We start from the raw sequence: 25,053 nt of genomic DNA on the forward strand, positions 1-25,053 counted from the left end.
GTTGTTACGTCTCCTTTTTCATTTCTAATTCTATTGATTTGAGTCTTCTCCCTTTTATTCTTGATGAGTCTGGCTAATGGTTTATCAATTTTATTTATCTTCTCAAAGAACCAGCTTTTAGTTTTATTGATCTTTGCTATTGTTTCCTTCATTTCTTTTTCATTTATTTCTGATCTGATCTTTATGATTTCTTTCCTTCTGCTAAATTTGGGGTTTTTTTGTTCTTCTTTCTCTAGTTGCTTTAGGTGCAAAGTTAGGTTGTTTATACGAGATGTTTCCTGTTTCTTAAGGTAGGATTGTATTGCTATAAACTTCCCTCTTAGAACTGCTTTTGCTGCATCCCATAGGTTTTGGGTCGTCGTGTCTCCATTGTCATTTGTTTCTAAGTATTTTTTGATTTCCTCTTTGATTTCTTCAGTGATCACTTCGTTATTAAGTAGTGTATTGTTTAGCCTCCATGTGTTTGTATTTTTTATAGATCTTTTCCTGTAATTGATATCTAGTCTCATAGCGTTGTGGTCAGAAAAGATACTTGGTATGATTTCAATTTTCTTAAATTTGCCAAGGCTAGATTTGTGACCCAATATATGATCTATCCTGGAGAATGTTCCATGAGCACTTGAGAAGAATGTGTATTCTGTTGTTTTTGGATGGAATGTCCTATAAATATCAATTAAGTCCATCTTGTGTAATGTATCATTTAAAGCTTGTGTTTCCTTATTTATTTTCATTTTGGATGATCTGTCCATTGGTGAAAGTGGGGTGTTAAAGTCCCCTACTATGATTGTGTTACTGTCGATTTCCCCTTTTATGGCTGTTAGTATTTGCCTTATGTATTGAGGTGCTCCTATGTTGGGTGCATAAATATTTACAATTGTTATATCTTCTTCATGGATCGATCCCTTGATCATTATATAGTGTCCTTCTTTGTCTCTTGTTATAGTTTTTACTTTAAAGTCTATTTTGTCTGATATGAGAATTGCTACTCCAGCTTTCTTCTGATTTCCATTTGCATGGAATATCTTTTTCCATCCCCTCACTTTCAGTCTGTATGTGTCCCTAGGTCTGAAGTGGGTCTCTTGTAGACAGCATATATATGGGTCTTGTTTTTGTATCCATTCAGCAGTCTGTGTCTTTTGGTGGGAGCATTTAATCCATTTACATTTAAGGTAATTATCTATATGTATGTTCCTATTACCATTTGCTTAATTGTTTTGGGTTTACTATTGTAGGTCTTTTCCTTCTCTTGTGTTTCTTGCCTAGAAAAGTTCCTTTAGCATTTGTTGTAAAGCTGGTTTGTTGGTGCTGAACTCTGTCAGGTTTTGCTTGTCTGTAAAGGTTTGTTTGGTTTGTTTGTTTGTTTGTTTTTTTCTTTTGCGGTACATGGGCCTTTCACTGTTGTGGCCTCTCCCGTTGTGGAGCACAGGCTCCAGACGCAGAGGCTCAGTGGCCATGGCTCACGGACCTAGCCACTCCGCAGCATGTGGGATCTTCCTGGACCAGGGCACGAACCCATGTCCCCTGCATCGGCAGGTGGACTCTCAACCACTGCGCCACCAGGGAAGCCCTGTAAAGGTTTTAATTTCTCCATCAAATCTGAATGAGATCCTTGCTGGGTTAGAACATTCTTTAACACCATATACAGAAGTAAACTCAAAATGGATTAACCACCTACCATAAAATTGCATACTATAAAACTTCTAGAGGAAAACATAGGCAGAACAGTCTGATGTAAATTGCAGCAATATTTTTTTTGGATCTGTCTTCTAGAGTAATGGAAACAAAAGCAAAATAAACAAATGGGACTTAATTAAACTTAAATGCTTTTTGCACAGCAAAGAAAACCATAAACAAAATGAAAAGACAACCTGTGGAATGGGAGAAAATATTTGCAAATGATGCGACTGACAAGGGATTAATTTCCAAAATATACAAACACCTCATACAGCTCAATATCAAAAAAACAAAAAGCCCAATCAAAAAATGGGCAGGAGACCTAAGTAAACATTTCTCCAAAGAAGACATCCAGATGGCCAACAGGCACATGAAAAGGTGCTCCATCAACATCGCTAATTATTGCAGAAATGTGAATCAAAACCACAATGAAGTATCACCTCACACTGGTCAGGATGGCCATCATCAAAAAGTCTGCAAATAATAAATGCTGGAGAGGGTGTGGAGAAAAAGGAACCCTCCTACACTGTTGGTGGGAAAGTAAGTTGGTACACAGCCTCTATGGAGAACAGTAGGGAGATTCCTTAAAAAACTAAAAATAAAGTGAACCATATGAACCAGCTATTTCACTCCTGGGCATATATCCAGAAAAGATAAAAACTGTAATTGGAAAAGATACATGCACCCCTATGTTCATAGCAGCACTATTCACAGTAGCCAACACATGGAAACAACCTAAATGTCCATTGACAGAGGAATGGATAAAGAAGATGTTGTATATATAGGTAACATGGAATATTACTCAGCCATGAAAAAGAATGAAATAATGCCATTTGAAGCAACATGGATGGACCTAGAGATTATCATACTAAGTGAAGTAAGTCAGAGAAAGACAAGTATAATATGATATAACTTATATGTGGAATCTAAAAGAATACACTACTATATATAAAATAGATAAACAACAAGAACCTACTATATAGCACAGGAAACTATGTTCCATATCTTGTAATAACCTATAATGGAAAAGAATCTGAAAAAGAATATATATATGTGTGTGTGTGTGTGTATATATATATATCTGAATCACTTTGCTGTACACCTGAAACTAACATAACATTGTAAATCAAGTATACTTCAATAAAATTAAAAAAAAAAAAAACAAGCCAGGGTCATACCTGTAAGGTTTGGTAGAATGGGAGAAAATTAAAATCATAAGTTTATATCTGAAAAACCAATAATTTTTGAAAAGGAGAGTGGCTATATTAACTTTGAATCCTAATAATTTCACTTAAATTAATTATAATAATACAAGTCCTACTCTGTAAGATTAGCTGTGCCTTAGTCACACAAATTCTTGTGTCTGACCCTAAAATCTATACTTCAACATATTATTCATTTGAATAATATTACTTGATATTTTGTCTTCAGTTTCTTCAAATATAAAACAACTTTTTAAGAGGTCTGCTAATTATAAGCTGTCAATAAACATAGGTAATTCAGCATTTAAAAAAAACAGGTATAGAAAGATACATACTTTGAGGGAAGTGGAGATAGCAGTGAACCGGGGAAGATTATTTTGGGAAAGAAGTCCTTGTGGTGGGGGGGGTTGTTTGTTTTGGTTTTGTTTTTTAAATATATCAACTTAGGAATTTCTAGTTTTTCAAAGTGGTGGAAAGTTAGGTTTTAATATGTATAATTGTACTATCTGTTCTGATTGATGATCCAAGGACAGTCTTTTTCCCCCCTTGTGGTATAATACATTTGAGAGGTTAATAACCATTGCCAATTATGGCAAGCAAGACCAAGAGTGTGGTAGGAAGACTTTCCTGAACCTGAGGAGAATTAGATAAGGTGATTCTGTACTCCTTCCTGGTTTCCTCATCTATTTTCTTCCCAGGTACACCCTTCTGTAGAAGGCTATGATGGAAGTTCGTTGTGTTGCAAAATGGCAGAGAGAAACTGCTCTCCTACAACCCTAGTTCTTTACTAGTTGCTTAAGAGACCCAGTTGTCTCCATCCTTAACTTCTAGAAACCTCAGAGGCCCAGTGGTGGGGAGCACTCATGCCCTTGGCCCCTTCCAGCTACACTTGATTCTTCTTTTCTTTTTTTTTTGCGGTATGCTGGCCTCTCACCGCTGTGGCCTCTCCCGTTGCGGAGCACAGGCTCCGGACGCGCAGGCTCAGCAGCCATGGCTCACGGGCCCAGCCGCTCCGCGGCATGTGGAATCTTCCCAGACCGGGGCACAAACCCGTGTCCCCTGCATCGGCAGGCGGACTCTCAACCACTGCGCCACAGGGAAGCCCTGATTCTTCTTTTCTGGTGGGTGGTGGCAGAATGGGGTTTACAGGCAGAAATTCAGGCCTCCCACCTCTGTCAGATGTGGGAGGAAAGTGAGGTCTCAAATATGAGCCTTGGTCTCTGCAGCAGGTAATCAGGACTTGACCAGTTCACTTCAGGTGGGGCGGGGGGTGTTACACTACAAGACCTCTTAGGATCTGGGGCATACTTTGGAGGAGTTTTGAGGGGAGATTGGAAGAGAGACGAGCATAAGACAGTGCTATGTTAGAGAAGGAGATGAAAAGGTGGAGTTGTGGGGAAAGGCTTCGGCAGTGTTGGTGAGGGCCACCTGTCATAGTGTTTAAAGAATAAGAGCAAAGAGATGGAGTTACTTGGAATTAACTTTTCTTTTTTAATTGGGGTATAGTTGCTTTGGAATTAACTTTTATTGACTGAACAGTAGTTCTTTTGAGAGGAGAGACAATGATGTGATAAGCACTTTAGGGAAAAGGTCCTTGGTTTTTATAAAATTATCAAAGATTAAGAATCTAATTTTCATGAAATATTTTAATGGAGCCTATATTTAATACTTTGATAAATCAAAAGCAGTTCTTCACCAGTAAAAATGTTGGGGAATGCTATTTTAGTTGTCAGATATTACTGTGGTCATATTTACTAATGCCTATTGCATAATTCTGTCAACTTGACCTTTTCAATTTTATTTCACAACTGAGGTCCAAAGAAATGAGTTTTTTTTATCTTTAGAGGTGATAAGTGCCTCAAAATGTAGTGATGACTGGACTCACAAAAGGATGGGAAGTCTAAATAAAAATGACCCACAATAAGCTTTTATTCAGTGTTTATATGTTTGCTGCATTTTGAAGTTCCTCAGTAGTATTCTGCATTATAATCTGTTTGGAAATGTGTATCTACTGTGATATTATGGAAATTCAGCATTGGTCCTGTTGGGGCTTGGCAAGAGATACAGATATGGTTAAGATACAGTGTTGCACATATACAAAACTAGTGTGATGCCCTCTGACTAGGGATATTAAACACACCCTCATGGAAGAGGTACATTTGAACTAGTGGAGGATGTTCCATTGGAGACAACAGCGTAAGTAAGACATGGAAACAGAGAGGTATGAATGTTCAGGGGTGATATCTGAAGGTCTAGTCTAGAATGTGTAGAATGACTAGATTGACATAGATGGCATATCTATAATACTTGTAATAGATAAAGCTTGAATGGTAGGTTGGGTTCTTTTATTGGAGGACGTTACTTGTAAGGATTAAATATGACTCGTTTATTATGCAATATGTGGACAATTAAAATTTTTGAGGTGGAGAATAATATGGTCAGGGTTTTAAGTTAAGGCGAGTGAATTTGGAAGCAGGTGGATGAACTGGAGAGCTGTTAGAAGATGAATGCTGGAGACTAGGTAGGAGCTACTGTTGGTTTGAACTAGGTTTGTCATTAGGAATAGAAAGAACATTATGTAGGTAGAATCTACAAAATTTGGTGCTTAATGGGGTGAGATTGTAGCTTGGATTATTAGGAAATGTATTTTTCTTTCATGCATTCATTCAGCATTTATTAAGCTTGGTGGTGATCTTAACAGACAAGGAATTCAGCAGGAGAAGGAACTAATTTTAGAGTCTGGATGATAAATTGGGTTTTAGATGTGTTGAACTTATAGTGCTAATAAGATAGCTCTTAGAAGATATTTGAAATTTGGTTCTGGAACTCAAGAAAGTGTGAAACTAGTGATGAGAGCTAGCATTCTGTTAATGGTACTAAACTCATTGTTAATGTATAGGGAAAAATCAAAGTGCTATATGCTCAGGGGCCACCTTGGTAGATCAAATAATATCAGCATGATGATGTGGGAATTTTTGTTTAATCAAATTTGCCTGAAGTCCTTTTCATAGTTGTTATTTTTTTTGCAGTCAGTATTTTTTTAATCAAACAGTATAATCACAAATGTGTAGTAAAGTTTAATATATGACCTCCTTAACTTTTTGTTTGATTTAACATTTAAGTAGCAAGCTATTGGTAAAATAAAGCAATATTTCCTTTTAAAAAGGAATGTAAGAAAGGCATTTAAGCAGATCGACCTCTGTTTAGGTCCAATATTACCTTATTATGTAGTGGTTAATTTACCATAAAACTGTCTTATGCATTCACTGTAAAGAAATAGCATTTCATTTCATCTTTATGTTGCTTAGTGAATAGAAAAGGTCATTTGGAGGTAATAAATATATTAATTTTCACTAAAAACTTTTAGAAGTTGCTAGAATTTTCACAATGTATTGTATTATACTCTTTTCACAATATACACATACTTCAATTTTCTTTCCCCTTCTAGTAGAAAAACACTTGTCTCTGTGTTTTCTAATAGAAAAACACTTGGCACTTGTGTTAAACCTATCAGTGGACACGACTGCAGTCTTCAGTAGCTGAAGACTCATACAAATTATACCACCCTCTTTAAAAAAAATCAACAGGTTAAAATACCACTTGCATATTGTTCAGATTTCATCAGCTTCTTCATCACTGAAGTAAGTTGGCATTTGTGCAAACAATGAAATAAAGAGGTTGGCATTTATGATTACTGAACAAAAGGTATCAAATATCGAAAAATTTCTGACTTGGTACACTTAATGTAATTTTCTTTGTGGTGTTATAGGTTAACAGTTGCGAAGTGTCACTCACTTTTTTTTTTTTTTAGTATTTGGAGGAATGCATCTGTCAAGGGGAAATTTTTATCAAGCACTCATTTTCTGACTTGCAAATAATTCTTTGTTTTAAGCAGTAGAGGCTAACAGTGTGCTTCTCAGAGTTCAGCATGCATAGTAATTGCCTGGAGAGTTTGGTGAAACAGATTCTGGGGTCCCACTCTGTAGGTTTGAGACGGGGCTGTTTTCTAACGAACTCTCAGATAATGCTGATGCTGCAAATCTGATGACCGCATTTTGAGTTGCACTGAGCTGACACAATGTGACAGTCACTCCAGAATAAGGAATTTTGAAAGCACTTGGATTTACTCTATGGAGAAAATCTAAAGTCAAAATGTTCCATATTGAACAACCCATTGCCATAAAATCTCAGCTAGTCAGAATTCAGAGTCCATAATTAAAATATTAGTTATCAATTAGATAGTCAGTAAGTAGATAGCATATACCAATTCTGTTAAAAAATTATTTTCTGTATATCTTTTGTAGTGTCATGAGTGATCCTTTATTTTTGTATCAAGACAGTTTCTTAATCTTTTGTTTGTGTTCATTTTTTTCATCCTCAATAGGTGGCTTGGGGATTTGAAAACCATAGGTCTATATAATTGAATAGTTTTCCCCACATGTGAGGAAGTTACATAGACCATAAAGTTGTGAGTGTCAAGTCAATTAAGAATAGTAAAATAGCACTTTGCTAAAACTTTGGAGATAGACAGCTTTGTCCTATTATAATAAAGAATCACAGAGAGATACTCTCAGTAATTTTAGTATTGTGACATATTTATCATATTTTAATTTTGAATGTACTTTAATCCTCTACTCAGCAACACTAAACTTTTTTAAATGTTTTAAAGTTTTTGGAGGTTGGCATATGTACTTGAAAGTAAATAAAACTATATTTCCGGGGGCTTCCCTGGTGGCGCAGTGGTTGCGCGCGTCCGCCTGCTGATGCAGGGGAACCGGGTTCGCGCCCCGGTCTGGGAGGATCCCACCTGCCGCGGATCGGCTGGGCCCGTGAGCCATGGCCGCTGGGCCTGCGCGTCCGGAGCCTGTGCTCCGCAACGGGAGAGGCCACAGCAGAGGGAGGCCCGCATACCACAAAAAACAAAACAAAACAAAACTATATTTCCATAAACTAGGCTGTAATTCAAACTTTTCACTAATTCATATCTGTCTTTTCATTAGTTTTCTATGTTTTTATTGTACTTTTCTCTGTTTAATATTGAAAGAAATTTCTCATTTTTCCTTTATGGCTTAGAAAGATTCATTAAATTCCTTTTAAAACATTTAGACATATTTGAAGGTATTTTTCTATGAGATATGGTCAACATACACTGAAAAATGCATGCATCTTAAGTGTTCAGTTTGGTGAAATTTGATACCATGTTGCTACCACCCCAAACAAGATATAGAACATTTCTGTTTTTCCAGAAGGTTCTCTTATGTCCCTTTCTAGCTAATTTATATCCCCTATACCCTGTTCCAACCTGGAAACCAACGTTTAACTTTTATCACTATAGTCATCCCTAGGTATTCTTGGGTGATTGGTTCAGGACATCCTGAGGATACCAAAAACCAAGGATGTTCAAGTCCTTTATATAGCATGGCATATCCAGAGATATGGAGGGCCAACTGTATAGATTTAATTTTGCCTGAATTTGGATTTCATATCAATGTACTCATATACTATGTACCCTTTGTTCTTCCTTCTTTTGCTCAACATAATATTTAATTAATTAATTTATTTAGGCCACACCAGGGCATGTGAGATCTTAGTTCCCCAACAAGGGATTGAACCCATGCCCCATACAGTGGAAACGTGGAGTCTTAACCACTGGACCACCAGGGAAGTCCCAACATAATGTTTTAGATATTCATCTGTGTTATTATTGAGTGTATCATAGTTTTTTTCTTTTATGTTGTTGAATAGTATTCCCCTATGGATATACTATAGTTTATCCATTCTCCTGTTAATAGACATTTATGGTTCCAGGTTGGGGTTGTTATGAATAAGAGTGTTAGTACATTCTTTGATAAGTCTTTTTGTGGACATACATTTTTATGTTTTATTTCTCTTAGGTAACTATCCAGAAGTGGAATTGCTTGACCACAGAGTAGATATGTGTGTTTGTTTATAACAAATTGCCAAATTGTTTCCTGCCAGCAACATATGAGTGTTCCAGTTATTCCATATTCTCATCAGCATTTAGTGTCATCAGTCTTTTTTATTTGAGCTATTCTATTAGGTGTTTAAAAGTGTCTCATGATTTTAATTTACGTTTCCCTGAGAACTGATGAAAAGGTTTGAATGTACATTCGTGTGTGATTGTCTATTTATGTCTTTTGAAAAACGTCTGTTCAAGTTTTCCCCCCTGATTTTTAATTAGTATGTCTTTTTACCATCGATTTATAGGATTTTTGTTTGTTTGTTTGTTTGTTTATTCTGGATACAAGTCCTCTGTTAGATAATTATTTAGCCAGTATTTTTTTCCCCAGACTGTGGCTTGTCTGTTTACTTACTTAATGGTATCTTTGATGAGCAGAAAATTTTAAAATTTGATGAAGTTCAGTTTATCCATTTTGTTTCATTATAGTTTGTGCTTTTTGTCAAAGCAGTCCCTGCCAAGGGACAAAGATATTCTCTTGTGTTTCCTTCTAGAAGCTTTATGGTTCTGTGTTTTACATTTATATCTATGATTCATCTTGAATTAATTTTTGTGTATGTAATGAGATTGGGATTGAGGTTAATTTTTCTCCACATGGACATCCAGTTGTTTCAACATCATTTGTTCTAGATTGTCCTTTCCCAATTGAACTGCCTTGGCACCTTTGTTGAAAATCAAGTGACTGTATACATATGGTCTAGTTCTAGACTCTTCTGTTCCACTGTCTATTTTTATATATTTATGCCAGTACTATAGTCTTGATTACCATAGCTTTATATTAAGTCATGAAATCATGTAAGTCCTTCAACTGTGTACTTTTTGAAGATTCTTTTGCCTGTTCTAGAGCCTTTGTTTTTCCATGTAAATATTATCATCATCTTGTCTACTTCTTCAAAGTGGCTCACTGGAATTCTATAGGAATTGCATAAAATTTTTGTATCAGTTTAGGAAAAATGGACATGATCTTCCCATCATGAACATATTATTTCTTTCCATTTATTTCCCTTTTTGTGCCCTTGAGGCTATTGTAATTGGTAATTTCTTAAACTTTAATTTTCCAATTGTTTGTTGAAAGTTTTGCTGATTTCTTAATTTTGAGTTCCTTGCTTCTAGGTGACTTAAGTTCTTCCAATTCCAGCAAAATGCATTTCAGTTTAGTACTGGTAGCAAATAGAAGTTAAAATAAATGAACTTTGCAACATTGATTTTAGTACATACCTATTCTGTTAATTAAGAGTATCAATATTTTCTGTATTTGATTGGTGAGTGTTTTCCTCAGAACTCCCTGCTGTTTGTATGATTGGCATTTTTCTAAAGTAAGGAAGTTCGTGCTATCTTTTTGTGGCAGTTTCTGGCTCCTCAGTTAGTAAGCCAGCCCCTGGAACACAGGATGCTATAGGTTTTCTGTCTTTCATTTGGTCATTGAGTGAATGAAGTAGGAATAGCTTTGGGCTCTCAACAGTGGGAAAGTTTGGCTAGTGGGATTCAAAGTAAAGAAGAGCGAAGAATAAGCCTTGACGGGACTTGCTGGTGGTGCAGTGGATAAGAATCCTCCTGCCAATGCAGGGGACACGGGTTCGAGCCCTGGTCCGGGAAGATCCCACGTGCCGTGGAGCATCTAAGCCCGTGTGCCACAACTACTGAGCCTGCGCGTCTAGAGCCCGTGCTCTGCAACAAGAGAAGTCACTGCAATGAGAAGCCCGCACTGCAACGAAAGGTAGCCCCCGCTCGCTGCAACTAGAGAAAGCCCGTGCGGAGCAGTGAAGACCCAACACAGCACCCCCACCAAAAAAAAAAAACCTTAAAAAATAAAATAAGCCTTGACAACAGAGGAAAATGACTGAGGTCCTTGTGGTGCTAGTGAATGCTTGAGCCTGCCTCTCATGGGAGGGCTCCAATGTAGAAATAGTAGGGAAAAATTAATTGGGGATCAGAAAGTCTTGGAACCTAGTATTAGAGGCTTGATTTTTGTGTGCAATAAAAAATCTTTGCAGATTTTAAGTTAAGAATGTGCATAATGGACTCCCCTGCTGGTGCAGTGGTTAAGAATCCATCTACTGATGGTTAAGAATCCACAACTACTGAGCCTGCGCTCCAGAGCCCATGAGCCACAACTACTGAGCCCTTGTGCCACAACTACTGAAGCCCGCACACCTAGAGCCCGTGCTCCACAACAAGAGAAGCCACCACAGTGAGAAACCTGCACACTGCAACAAAGAGTATCCCCCCCCCCGCTCACTGCAACTAGAGAAAGCCTGTGTGCAGCAATGAAGACCCAACTCAACCAAAAATAAATAAATTAAATACATATATATTTAAAAGTGTACATAATAATGACACCATTTTATTAATAGACCTTTAATTGAAATATCTTTAGAAGTTGTTGTGTCTGTTATATTCTAGTTTTAAACCGTAGATGTGTTTAGATTATGTATAATTTCTTGTGGCCGCTGAAATTAATTACCACAAATTTGGTGGCTTAAAACAACAGAAATTTATTCTTTCACAATTCTGGAGGCTAGAAGTCCAAAATCAGTATAACTGGGCCAAAATCAAAGTATTGGCTGGGCCACCATTCCTCTAGAGGCTCTAGGGGGAGAGTCCATTCCTTGTCTCTTTCAGCATCTGGTGGCTGCCAGCATTCCTTGGCTTATGGTCTCATCACTCCAGTCTTTAAAGCCAGTATTTAAAATCTCTCTGCACAGTCTTCACATCACCTTCCCCTCTGTGTGTCACATCTCCCTCTGCCTCTTTCTTGTAAAAATTCTTTGATTATATTTAGGACCCACCTGCACAGTTCAGGATAATCTTCCCAATCTTTAACTTAATTCACATCTGCAAAGACCCCTTTTCCAAATGAGGTAACATTTACAGGAACTAGGGATTAGGACCTGATCTTTTTTGGGGCTATTGTCAGCCTACCGCAGAATATTATCTTTTTTAGACCTCCATTTTGTTCTGGAACTTGCTGTCAAAGCAGATTGGACTGAGGCTTCTGGTAACCCAAATGACATACTTATTTTCTTGCTATAACTTTCATTTTTTAATTAAAACCTATATCACAGCATAAAATTTATTGCATTCTGTTAGCACAACAGAATAGATCTAAAAGCCTCAGATGGTGAATTACATATTTAAAATAATAGGAAAATACCAAATTAGGGAAAATGATTGAATTGTGCTTTGACTACCATAGAACTGATATATGACTCAAAATTTAGTGATAGCTTTTAGTTTTGGGCAACCAGGAACTAATTCTTGGTTTTGTAGGGTTTTCTTGGTCTGGTTGGTGTATGATTAGTCCAGTGTAGTCTGTTCATTGTACCAACCACTACTGGTTTCTGTAGTGGCCTGTTAGAAATTACCTGTATTCTAGTCTGTACTTCGGTGATACAGCTGCTAGATTAGAATGATTTCTCTAGGGCCTTACTCAGTGTTTGCGGCATACTGCAGCATATTGCGTTTTCACGTGTAAGTATTGATACATCTTAAATGTACACTAGTGGTGTATTTGAGCATGTTGCATGAAATAACATTGATTCTTACCAAACTTGTTATACAGAACTTCTTCACATAGTGTTAGAAGAAGGGTTAGGTAGAGAACTTAATGTAGCCTACTCTATTTTGGCTTTGGTACATTACTTAATATCCTAGCTTGAAGGATTGCTTAAACCTCAGTATGGGAATAACTTTCATGAGCATCGTTTGATAAATCATGGCCTACAAAAGATGAAACAATAAAGCCTAAGTTTCCTTTTCTTCAGTTTGTATATTAATTAGCTTAAATATTTAAATATTAATAGCTGATAGATTTGGGCATAGGAGGAGAAGAAGAGAAATAGTTTCCCAGAGGGAAAATGGAAGCCTGTTTCTCTTTGTTTGCCCTGTAACCTTTTTCGCAGCACACGTGATGTTCACTAGTTCTTCTGGGCAACCAAATATCACAGTAGCTTTGCTCTGCTAGTGAGGATCACCAGCAGTGTGGAGAAAGTTCAGCATGAAAACAAATGTAAGAAAGATTTACTAATGAATTTATTTCTATTCAAATGTTTTGTTGAGTTCTTTAAAATTGTTTCTTACAAATCTGCCCTAAAATAACCATTTTTCAATACAAATTTGTGTTTGGGGATTTATAACTTTAAAATCTTCAGGGCTGAGCCAGAAGATGAGAAGTGTTTTAATTTAAAGTAATAATTGTGTAATTTCAAAAGAAAAGCTCGTAGTCCTTTGTTATGATATCTACAGCCAAGCATATGGTATAAGGAGAGCTTCATACTCTGTAGAGTTTGTACTCTTCCTCTGTCAGGTCCTGCTCGTCTTCATGTACCTATTTCTGTTGGTGTTAGTCATCCTCTCTGGGTAAATTGTCCATGAGACCAGTGATTCCATCAGCAAATTATCCAGAAAATGCTGTCTTTGCACATTGTGACAGATCATGTCACTGATGGATTTATAGCTACTCCAGTGCGCTAATTAACCTGGCAGTTGTCTCCGGTGCCCAACACTATTGTCTCGTTACTTGGCATCTTAGTTTTCATCTTCTCATTACCTTCTCTCTTAACTAAAGCTCAGATTTAGAGGGTTTTTTTTTTTAACCTACTCCCCCACCCTCTCTACTCATCACCCTGCCCCCCCTTGTTTTTGATTGGCAGTATCATCCAGATAAACAAAGTGCAGATGTACCAGCAGGAACGGTGGAGGAATGTATACAGAAGTTCATCGAAGTTGATCAGGCATGGAAAATTCTAGGGAATGAAGAGACAAAAAAAGAGTATGACCTGCAGCGGCATGGTAGGTACTTGTGGTGAGGAGCCCCAGCACATTGGCAGCTCTGTGAAGCACAGTCTGCAGCCATTTCTGGGGGACGCTTTCCAGCATTTGCACCAAGTTGTTATTGCCTCCTATATTCCTTCCCTCCTGTCACTGTTTTTAATTATGCCCTATTCTTAGTAGTGATTACTGTGTATCCATTGAGAAGTCAGCAAAACTACTAGGATGTGGCTTCTTGTGAAGCCATGAAAGCTACTTTTTATAACTAATGAAAAATGCTTAATTACACATTCCTAATTAATCTGTTTTTTATGTTTAAAAACTTCTTTTTATTAAATTTAATTATGTACTGATTAAAATTTTCATTGAGTACTTTTAAGACTATATACTGTATAAATGACAATCTATAGGAAGATACTATAAAGGATAACATCTTAAAGCACTCTTTGCTGTCTCTGAACTTGTTTTAGGCTAGGTTTTCATGATTATCTCCTGGATAAACTATATTCCTTGTAAGACTGTTATAAATGATATCTTAGGAACGCACATTTCCTAAGCAATTTTAAAAGTCATTTCTTTTATGCATTTTAGAAAATAGCTTCTTAAAACAGTGACAAGCTCTTGTGAGAAAGAAAGGGACAAATGTAGGTCAGGTTTGTCACACATGGACTGCAGTTACACGAAGTGATAGGCTGTCTTTCAGTACTGGCCTTGGGATAGGAGTCCCTCAGCCTTCTATCTGAACCTTCAATATGCACCCTACATGCTAATGGGGGGAGTCAATAATCAGCCACAGCCTGTGGGGAAAACACTCAATTGCACTCTGCCATAGCGCACCAGGCTCAGCATTGACTCACATGTGTTGATAAAAGCTCACTGTCTCTGTACTTGATTATTGAATCTCCTCCCATGCCCTGCACCAGTACACGATCAAACCTAACAAAATGATTGTAAGGCTTCTGCTACTAAGGTTATGAAAATTTGATTTGAGAAATAAGTCTTTATTTCTAAGATACAACATTATAGGTTAAAGCCAACAATATATATAGAATATCCATATCTGTTTTCAGAGGGAGTTGTATCAGTAAAATCAAGTCTTTCTTACAGTTAGTGTGCGATTCCTTTGTGGAAAGACTTCATAAGCAATTTGCTTATGTACTGGAGTATTAGTTTTTAATAGTCACTTTCATAACACTAATCATCTCTAAAGCCCTTCTACTTTTTTAAGACTGGAACTTAACAGTACTTTTAAAAAAATGTTAAGAAACCAATATGTATACCTTTGCAATGAATTTGGATTAATTTTCAAATATGGCTTGAATATTGGGTCCTCCTCCTATTTGGTGCATTTATGTGCATCTTTCCAATGTTGTATTTCTTCTGTAAATTCTTGCACTTCCGGCAAAAGAATGTAGAGGTGGTTTCATTTGAGGATGAATTCTATCCATAGATACATCTTTTTGACGTTGCTTCACATGGTAAAATTTCTGTGAAAGTGTAGAAACTAATAAACATGGATGTATTGTGTGTGAGAAGTTACCTATGTTTCTAAAGTGACCAAGTTCTACTGTAGATGACAGTCTCTCATGGTGCTTTGCACGTCTTTACCAGTCTTTATTCTGGGGTGCCGATTTGCTTGAGGTGAGGATAATCCACAAAACTGTATCTTAAGGAGTGTAGGGTGTGTACTTGCACTGTCACTCTGCATTTTTGCCACTCCACAGCTCGGTACTATTAAGAACTTACCAGTGAAACTGACTAGAAACCTACTGTGGACAGAGAAAAGAGGTAGGGAGAGATCAGGAATCAAAAAATATTCTCCCTTGCTAGGGTATTGGGTGGGTAAGACCAGAAATGGGAGAAATAGGAAGCAGGGTTAAAAGTGAGCGGTAGAATTACATGAAGGAGGTTTTAAGAGATGTTAGAAGAACAAATAACCAGCATCTTCAAGCCTTTCTCATTGCCTTTGAGAAGTCTTTGGAAACGTGGATTTCTTTTGAGCTTTGAACCCTTGGTTTGGAGGTTTTAATGGAAGGAGCTCTAGCCTACTGCATCTCAGGAGATTCTTGTAACTCATTGATGAGGTCACAACAAAGTTTAGACAAACCAAATACAGTGAGATTGGGCTTGATTCATGATTCCAATAAATAGGCAGATCTTCTGCGAATTTATATGATGTCTGTCTGCTTTGCATGTTTATCAGGTGGGTGAGCTTTTCTAGAAGGACAGTAGCAATACAAATTTTCATGACACTTTAGTACCTCAGATCTAAGTACTAAATATTTCCTTCATTACCAGAGGCTCCAGATAGTGAGAATGCTTTGTTTCAGTTTTAAATTGAAATTGGCTTGCTGTTTAGATAAGGAATAGAAGTTTCTTATCCAGATACAACTTGCTGGTTTTAAGCCTTTCATACTAGAGCTATTTCAAAAATCTCATAATAAACCTGGTTTTGTTTTGTCATTTCTCTTGATTACCGACATTAATTTTTCCTTCTTTACCCATCTTCAATAAATGGCTCCTCGAAAGAAGGAAATGAACTTGAACTTCTAACACTGAGGATTTAGATTTGATAGAAGGAAAAACTTTGAGAGTAATAATTTGTTGAAGACCAGGATAGGTTACCAAGAGAGAGAGAAGTTGTTATAACCAGGTCAAAGCACTCTTTTTTTCTGGGTCACCCCCTGGGGACATGGAAGTAGCTTTGTTATACAGAACTCTTTTTGCATGTGGTGATAGTTCATTGTAGAACTTTCTTTTCATGGTGTGTGCTTTAAATATGTTTGTTTCCTGCTCTGCATTAACGTATAGTATAAAATAAGTTTGCATTCTGTATACTTGGGAAGGAGGCAGGAGGTGTTTTATTGGCGGATGTTGAACACTTTCTCATATTTCACAGCTCAAAGTTGGTGCTCTTTTGTAAGCAGAGCCTCATAATATTACCTACAACCATTTATTTCTGTAAAAGATTGTTTAAAGGAGCCCTTGAAATCCATATTTTTTGCTTCACAAAAGAAATTATCAAAAGAAATAGTCTAGGATAGGTGACCTAAAGTAAAGTAACTGTGTTTTTTCTCCCTCATCTGCACTTCTGGATTCTTGGTTGACATTTTAGGGCAGTGTTGGCCAGGCTCATTAGAAAAGCAAACCTAATAAAAGATTAGTAATATTCAGTTCCCGGATATTATACATTTTGAAAGCAATGTTAACTAGTGAATTTAATCAGTTAGTTCCAGTTGGACATATTTACCTTACTGTTTTTAAGGATGCTTCCAAAGACTGCTTCCCCTGTTCCCTTGAAAGGCATGTAGTTATTCAAGGTTAGGCTTTGCACTTCAGACAACCAGATGAACACTTTGGAAAATCTTTTTAGGATTTATGAAATGTTCATATGAATAATATCTGTTGAATAGATTTTTGTGCCTTTATAATTCTTGTGGGGAGTTTTCTCATATATTAAGCACATTTAAAAACACGTCAGAAGTACATCATGAAAAGAATAGGGATCGTGATTCAATAGCTTTGTAGTGTGAGTCACACAGATCTCTGATGTCTCGGTGGCTGTATGGAGTGACACAGCTTATGAGTTAGGTTACTTCACTGTGATCTGAAGAGGAGCAGACCTGCAAATGAAGTCAGTCAAATTAAATTATGTTGTAAAAAAATAAGTGGATTGTGTCTGGAGTCCTTGGTCGTATATTGTTTTATATTAAGATGTACCTTGTTTCTCTGTTAGTGAATTATTTTGGTGATGTGGAGCCTTCACGCTACACAATTGGCCAAGTGCTTAGACACCCAAGACAGCTGGGCTCTGAAGAAGATTGAGCCAAACGTTGTAAAGTTAGTGTCTTTACTTAAAGCTAATCAGCTACTCTCCTCACCTAGATACAAAAGGTCGTTTCAGTTGTTGTATTATACAGTTCACTCCATCCCTTTATTAGGATAAATATTTGAGAATGGGAGATAAATAAGTAAATCTTGGACCAGATGAGGAACGTACCTTAAAACCCCACCAACATTTATGTGTCAGAAAACTGAATCAACATGTAATTTCTTAAATTTAAAATAAAAGTACTTGCTGAAAAGCAAGTTAACACTAAAGACTGATTAACTCCATAAGAAGCGAATTAATATTTTTAAATGTAGATAATTTGAATTTGGGTTAACTTTGGAATAATGACTTAAGGCCAGTGGATGTTTGTGTAAATTATGTGCTAAAACTGACCCTTATAAAATACTTGTATTAGTCAGATTAGGGTTTCCATTTATGGTCATATCAGTTTTTCCATTTGATTTTAGGAATTTGAAAATTGGCTATAAAAATGTGCTTCAGGTAAAACTTGAAGATAAGCATCAGGGGGCATGTTTTTTTGGTGACTGTTTCTGGGAAAAGTAAGTATGTGAAATGACGCAGAAAATCCTTCTAGACAGTTAGGAACTTACATTTCTTCAGAGAGGGAAGATAATATAGATAAAACTTTCTGTGAGGGTCCTCTTGCTTCATCTTCTTTGTCATAAGAAGGTGACTACTCACATTATTTGTTACTTTTACTTGAATACAAATAACTGCTTTTGCAATGACAATGTATTTTAAGATCATTTCTCAATGATTTTGAATAAAAATTTGGCTAGTTTCAAATAATGCTATAGAAACCTACGGGCAAGATTATAGTTATAATCCTGTAATACTTGGACATAATTGGAAGTTTTGATTTAATAACAGAGAAAATGTAGGATTTTAGGAAGTTTGTGTCTCCATCTTTAACCTCTTTCCCAATTTCTACTCGGGTACTTGACCCGACTGCAGTCAATGGGTTCAAAACCAAGACTGGGTCCGCCTTTCTCATTGCTTGTTTTTAACCCTCAGACTTGAAATCTTGCTTTCATATTACACTCTGATTACTTCTAGTTTGCTCAATATATAGCCAATGAATTAAAAATGAGTGTTGGCATTTCTTCTTTAATGTGTTTTTTTTTTTTTTCCTCTAAGTGATCTTTTTATTCTCACAGCTACCACAATAGACCATACCCAGATTATAACATAGACTCAGGTTACTTCCACAGCTGCTAATTGGCCTTCTCCCATAGTCGTTTACATTTTGATTGGTCTAGCTTTCTTTATTCTTACTCTTGTTTAAGAACTTATATAACTACCCACTCCCTAACACAACATTTACCCATTCACATGGAATTTAAATGGGACAGAAGCTCTTAAGTTTGTCCCTAATTACTTCTTCCAGCCTTATCACCAATCACAAACCTAATGTGAATCTTCTCCCCATTCATTTAGGGGTTCCCAAACACATCTGCTTATACTGTTTGTTGTTACTCAGAATACCCTCGCATTCTGATTCTTCACAGCTTATTCTTTGTTCAAGTTCCAACTCTAGTCCTCCTAGCTCCACCCCCCACAAAAGAAAGCCTTCCCTGACTTTCTAATCTACTGTCATTATGTCTAACCTCTGAATTTAATCCATAAATTATTTTGATTTTTTTTCCCCATCTTTCAGTTCTGTTTGATACTTTGGAAGGACTAAATAATAATATGGACTATGGCTTTGATAATAATAGATCAATTTTAATGGGACTGACAATAGTAAAGTACATCAAACTTCTTAACACTGTTACAAATCCAGACAAGGTGAAAGTTGCTGCCGTCCTACACTGTGGCACTTGAGGCTCCCCCCACTCCCCGCCCCCCAACCATGCAATAATTGAGTCATTTTCCTGTGGTCTGTTATAGACAGGTCAACACAAACATTATGAGTTATAATAACAGTTAAAATAGCTGCCATTTGTTGAGCACTAGAACTATGACAATTATCTTTTAATCATCGCTTAACAACCTTGTAAGGAAGATATTAATATCTATTTTCCAGAGAAGGAGTCTGAGGCCCAGAGGGTTTAAGTAATTTGACTAAGGGCACATAGCTAGTAATTGATGAGGGGAAACTCAAAGCCATTCTCTGACTCTTAATCACTGTGCTGGGCTGCCAAGTTTTGAATAGGTGTGTACAACCTACTATTTTAGTTCCAGATAGTCAGGAATGAGGCATATTTGAGGGTCAGAGTGAGAGGCCAGGCTTACTTCTGCTACTGTGTTCTGCCTTTCTGCAGTGAAACATGAAATTCAATTTCCGGGTTTCATTTGGTACCTTTCATGAGCACTGGGTTTCTGTTCAGCTTATGAAAGAACCGTAGTTCTTCAAGTCCGTAATTAAGCTCCAAGTTTGTAGTTTTTCTTCAATATGGAAAGCCTTGCAGTTGTGACTCTTTCATTTCATCTGGGACAGAATTATAGAGCTTTATGATGTAATGAATAGGTTCCAAGTTAAATGTTGCCTGATTCTGAATCTCTTATCAAGGTAGAGACTGTTCTAAGAACAGAGACTATTAAGGACAAGGAACTGATTTCCTTCAAGTTATTTCCCATATGAAAGATTTAATTATGTATATACTGAAATGCTTTTTAAGAAAGAGGTGATTGTTTAAAATTAAATTACTTGGTTTTAAAGCAGCGAGATACTAATTTAGACCTAAAGGAAAATACTGCGATTTGCTTTTAACACACATAGACGACTTCTGTAAGTTTGAAATAAACTTTGTTTTAAATGGCATAAAAATAAATACAGTGCCCTAACTGCTAAATGAGAGCGTTCTGGGGACTTGATCACTTGAGTAACACACAACATTGCCACTCTTGAATAGTAGGGACAGAGTGGCAGATAGACTAGATCTTTTGGCCAGTAGTGGGTTGAATGAGACTTTTAGATATCTCATCCATAAAGAATAAAGTTTAATTCCTCTTCTCGGTAGCTTTTTGTTGCTGTTATTTATTTATTTTTACTTATTTATTTGAATTGTAGCTACAGTTAGAAAAGGTTTCCTGGGATTAGGAAGTGTAATTATATAGGCAGCAAACAAAGAGCTGTTTTAGAAATTTTACTGTCATTAGGAGGAAGTTTTAAAAGACTGGAATTCCATTGTCTGGTAAGAAGTAAGGAATATTTATTGATTCCCAAATGGAGCTGAAAAAAACCTTTCCTCTTTTAGAAAGTTGTGAATGACCCAGCGAGAGCTCTAGTAAGCTTTACTGAACCAAGCTGCTAATAGTTATTTAATGTTATTCTTCAGTGTGAAAGAATCTCCGTAGATTTTCCTTTTAATCTCTTTGAATTGCAGGCTCATAAACCTCTCTGATGAGTCCTGCCAGTGTTTTCTTAGATCCCACTGTTGAGACAATGGGGCCACAGAATTCTTTCACTTCTTGTTGTCAGACAAATCCAATAGAACACAAGGTCAGAAGGGCCTATACTTCTAAAGGTTGAAAGATTCTTTTTCAAGTAACCACATAAATTATTTGATTTTTTTCATTATATTGGTTGGGAATCTCTCTTTAACGATAGTGCATTGCTTTCTACATGTAAGTAAATCGGGAAGTTTTTCTTGTCTCCATATTTGCTTAAGCTTGTGAGCACAGTACAGGTTGTGCACAGACCTTAACGTTCCTAGATATCTTAGAAAAAGCTGAACCCATTCACTTCAAAAGAATTAGGAATCATGTAGTGACATTGGACTCAGGATGGAGTTCACCAAATGCCAGGCAGTGTTCTTCTTTCCAAAGGGCTGTTTTTGGGGTTTTTTAAAAAAATTACTACCTTCTGTAGCTAAGATTCCAGATTTAAATCTTGGATCTGTTTATTTAATTAAATCACTTTCTAAGTCAGTTTCTGTTTTCTCATGATTTTTAGTAGTGTCATATTAAGGAGAACTTTAAGATAGGGTTTACATGTTCAGATACCTATTACAGTATTATAATGAGCAAAAATATTTATAATATGTAAAACTCAAAAGAAAACGAACTTATGTCTTTTGCAGATGCAGTGCCTGATTAGTAGATAATAATCAAAGCTAATTACAGGGTTCCTGTGAGTTACTTTAAGGGCTAGGGAGGAATTAAGTTTTCTAATTATATCTACAGTGGTGGACAAGCAGAGATCATTGTTTAAAAAGAAAAAAAAGAAACATTGATTAGTTTGTGCTCCTTCCTTGTAATGGTAGTGGGGGGCGGGGAGTTGCTGTTGCCCCATTCGCTGGACACCTGCCTCTCAACAAAAGATGGTGGTCTCCTCCCTGCCCCCCCGCCCCCCACCCCAGGCATTTAGATTCACCTTTTCCTTGTGAGTACCCTGTCTGCTCATCATACAGTTCTCCAGGGATCCAATTTTCCCCTGACTTAATCACCCTCAGCCTTTTTCAGAAGTTGTTAGATTATGGTCCTTTCAAAGGATACACACTTTCTTACGGAACTCTTTACTTCGTTCCCCTAACTCTTCTTTCCTTATTTCTATTTAAAAATATAGCCTTTAGAGTTTCAACACTATACCTAAACCTTTTTATTGAAGTATAGCATACATACAGAGGAATGCACCAATCCTAAGTGTACAGCCTGATGGATTTTCACAGTAAACACACCCATCTAACTAACCAGCACCCCAGCAGGCCCCTGTAACTTCTTCCAGTCACTACTCACTCTCCCACGCCCAACATCACAGGATGGTTTTGCCTGTTTCGTTTCACATAATGGGGATATCATACAGTACGGCAGGTATCCTCCGCTTTTCAAAAATTTGCTTTACTCCACTTCGCTTTCATGAAAGACCTACATTAGTACCTGCTTTCACTTAATGGAAAGGAATCCTAAGTGGATGTTCACCTTTATGAAAAGAGGTGAAAAGTGAAAACTGTTCAGCATTTGCTTTGCAGTGAGCCCCAAGCGGCCAGAGTGGCACTGCCACCCTCTCTACCTGGGAACTACATTCAGCATCAAGCCACCATAGCTTTGAACTGTGTCTGTGAGCATCTGTGCTTTATCTTGAATTATTTTGTGCATCCGTTAGCAAGTTATGTCTTGAGGTAATTTCTTCTTTGCTTTACCTATTTTGGCTTACAAAAGGTTTCATAGGAAAGCTCTACTTTCAGATAGCAGCGGAAGCCTGTGTTCACTCTTGTGTCAGATACTGACTTTTAAAACCAGAATCCCCACAAAACTTGGACTGTGTGCATATAGTATTGAATAATCAGGTCACTATGTAGATGTTTAGATAGGCACAGAACAGGAGAATATTTTAATATACTCCTTTTAACTCTGACCTTGGGTAAAGTACTAACCATTTTTATGTTCTGTTTTCTTTCCCTTTCACCATGAGATATGGTCTAAACTGATCTTTCAACTAAGAAGTAGTTAGCTACAATAAAGTTTCTGTACAGAAAGAGGAAAAAAATAAAAAATAAATGTAAAAGCCACTTTTTGGAGTAGGTGGAATAATAGAAAGGGTTCCACATGAAATGGCAACTAGAGAGAATAACAATAGCTTCCTGGTAGAGAAGCAGAAAAATACAAACCTGACTTGCTTGGCAGTTATATTTGCCAGTTATTTCTCATTAATTATTTTAAAATAAACATGGCATAATGGATACTTATGAATGGGTTGTCTTTTTTAACAATTAATGTATCACAGGTGTCCAAGATAGGTTAGATTAAGGTTTATTCATCTTGTCATTACCTCTGCCCTGTCTGATTTGCTCTGATTTCAGAATTACTTAAGATATCTGTAAGATACCCTGGAATATAGGCAACTTGACTGTAAATTATTTATACCTGTTTTTCCCCTAACCAAGCTCTATTAAGTGCCAATTACCCCCATTCTTCAATTCTAAAACAGTGTTTCATTTCGGCATTCAAGCAGATTATCTTGGTCCTTCTGAGTAAGAAATTGAAATGTGATAAAAGTCCATGAGACTTCTAGATAGAATTTTTTTTTAATCTGTAATACTGAATAACCTATAACCAAGTAAACTTTATATAGAATGTGGAAATTAAATTGTTTTGTTCAGAAACTACCTCGCATACCGATACACTTTGCATAGGCTATTCAGTGGACACACAGAGATGGAAGAACCACCCCTGACCAATTCGCAGAAGTCTTTATCTTTGGGTTTTAGAACAGTTTAATAGACTTAGTACCCAGTAAATATGAAGTGATATAATATTTGACATACCTTAATAGAAAAGCATGGTGAGTTCAAAATATTGTATAATCTTTTCATCTATTTTAAAATTGTGTAACTCACCAATAAATTTTGAACAGGCAGTTATTAAATATAATTAAATAGCAGGCATTCACACAACGGAACAAAGGGAAGCATTCTCAGCAAGTGAACAAGAGACTAGTGAGACAGCTAAAGAAAATTTCATTGGGGTGGGGGGTGGATTTTAGTAGTTTCTTTTAAGCATTGACTTCTAGAAGAACAATACAAGCATACAGGAAGTACAGCGTGCCTTTAAAAACAAAGACAAGTACTTCTCATATATAGTTGCTTTCTTTGTCCTACAGTACACTTGCTTTAAGTAAGAGTGCATGCTTATACTACCTAGACCATATTCCTACTAAATTTAGGTGGCATTCCAGGTTTCTTTGGACCTTCCCTCTGTAGGGAAAACTTTGGCCCAGGAAACAGCAGTGGAACATCAACCCAGAAAGGTTGTGTTGCATGGCTATTAAAATATTTTAAAACAATTATTCCTTTAAGTTACCTATTACTCTGTTGTGAGCAATTAAAAATCAGATGACTAAAAGCCCCCTTAAATTTGGTTAGAGCCTTATTCTTTAAGGCACTTTTAGCCTGATCTCAATTGATTGGAAGAACACCCTTGTTTTAGTTTGCTCCGTCTGCCATAACAAAATGCCATAGACTGGGTGGTTTAAACAACAGAAATTTATTTCTCACAGTGCTGGAGGCTGAAAAGTCCAAGATTGAGGTGCAAGTTGATGAGGATCCTGGTCAGGTCTCTTTCTGGCTTGCAAAGGACCACTTTCTTGCTGTGTCTTCACATGATACTTTCCTCTGTGCATTTGAGTGGGGAGAGCCTCTCTCTTCGTCCTCTTGTAAGGCCATCAATTCTATCAGATTAGGACCCCACTCTTATGACCTCATTTAACCTTGATTACCTCCTAAAAGGCTTATTTCCAAATACAGTATGTTGGGAGTTAGGGCTTCAACATAAGAATTTGGGAGGGGGGACATAATTCAGTCCAGAGTGACCCTTCTCAAGTAGATAAGAGATAATTTGATATACATAAGGTTACAAAGCTAGTAAAATATTATAACTGAGGTTCAAATATAGTTATTTTTTACCTGACTCCACAGTCTTTCTTAGTCACAAATATAGTTTATCTGACAGAAAATTTCCCCCTACAAAAGAGTTCATTAGTTGATCACAAAGAATCATCAAGATCAACTTCATGGTTTTGCTTGTTGCATGCTTGTGAAAAATGGGATAGATTTTGACTGTTTATGAGATGTTCTGGATTTTTTTAGTCAGCTGAAGTCAGATAGCTTTAAAACTATCAAAAGTAGTAAGCT

The 25,053-nt window shown here is 36.7% G+C and overlaps 1 protein-coding gene across 3 annotated transcripts in view; it reads left to right on the forward strand.

Moving 5' to 3' along the window:
* DNAJC24 (DnaJ heat shock protein family (Hsp40) member C24) overlaps positions 1 to 25,053 on the forward strand; it is a 63,992-nt gene that overhangs the window by 34,610 nt on the left and 4,329 nt on the right. For all 3 annotated transcript variants that reach the window (XM_024118745.2, XM_024118746.3, XM_055091473.1), the window contains exon 3: positions 13,509 to 13,647. In XM_024118745.2, coding sequence (XP_023974513.1) covers positions 13,509 to 13,647 — 139 coding nt within the window. The remainder of the gene's footprint in view (positions 1 to 13,508; positions 13,648 to 25,053) is intronic.

Source organism: Physeter macrocephalus, chromosome 16 (assembly GCF_002837175.3).
Source record: "Physeter macrocephalus isolate SW-GA chromosome 16, ASM283717v5, whole genome shotgun sequence".
NCBI lineage: Eukaryota > Metazoa > Chordata > Mammalia > Artiodactyla > Physeteridae > Physeter > Physeter macrocephalus.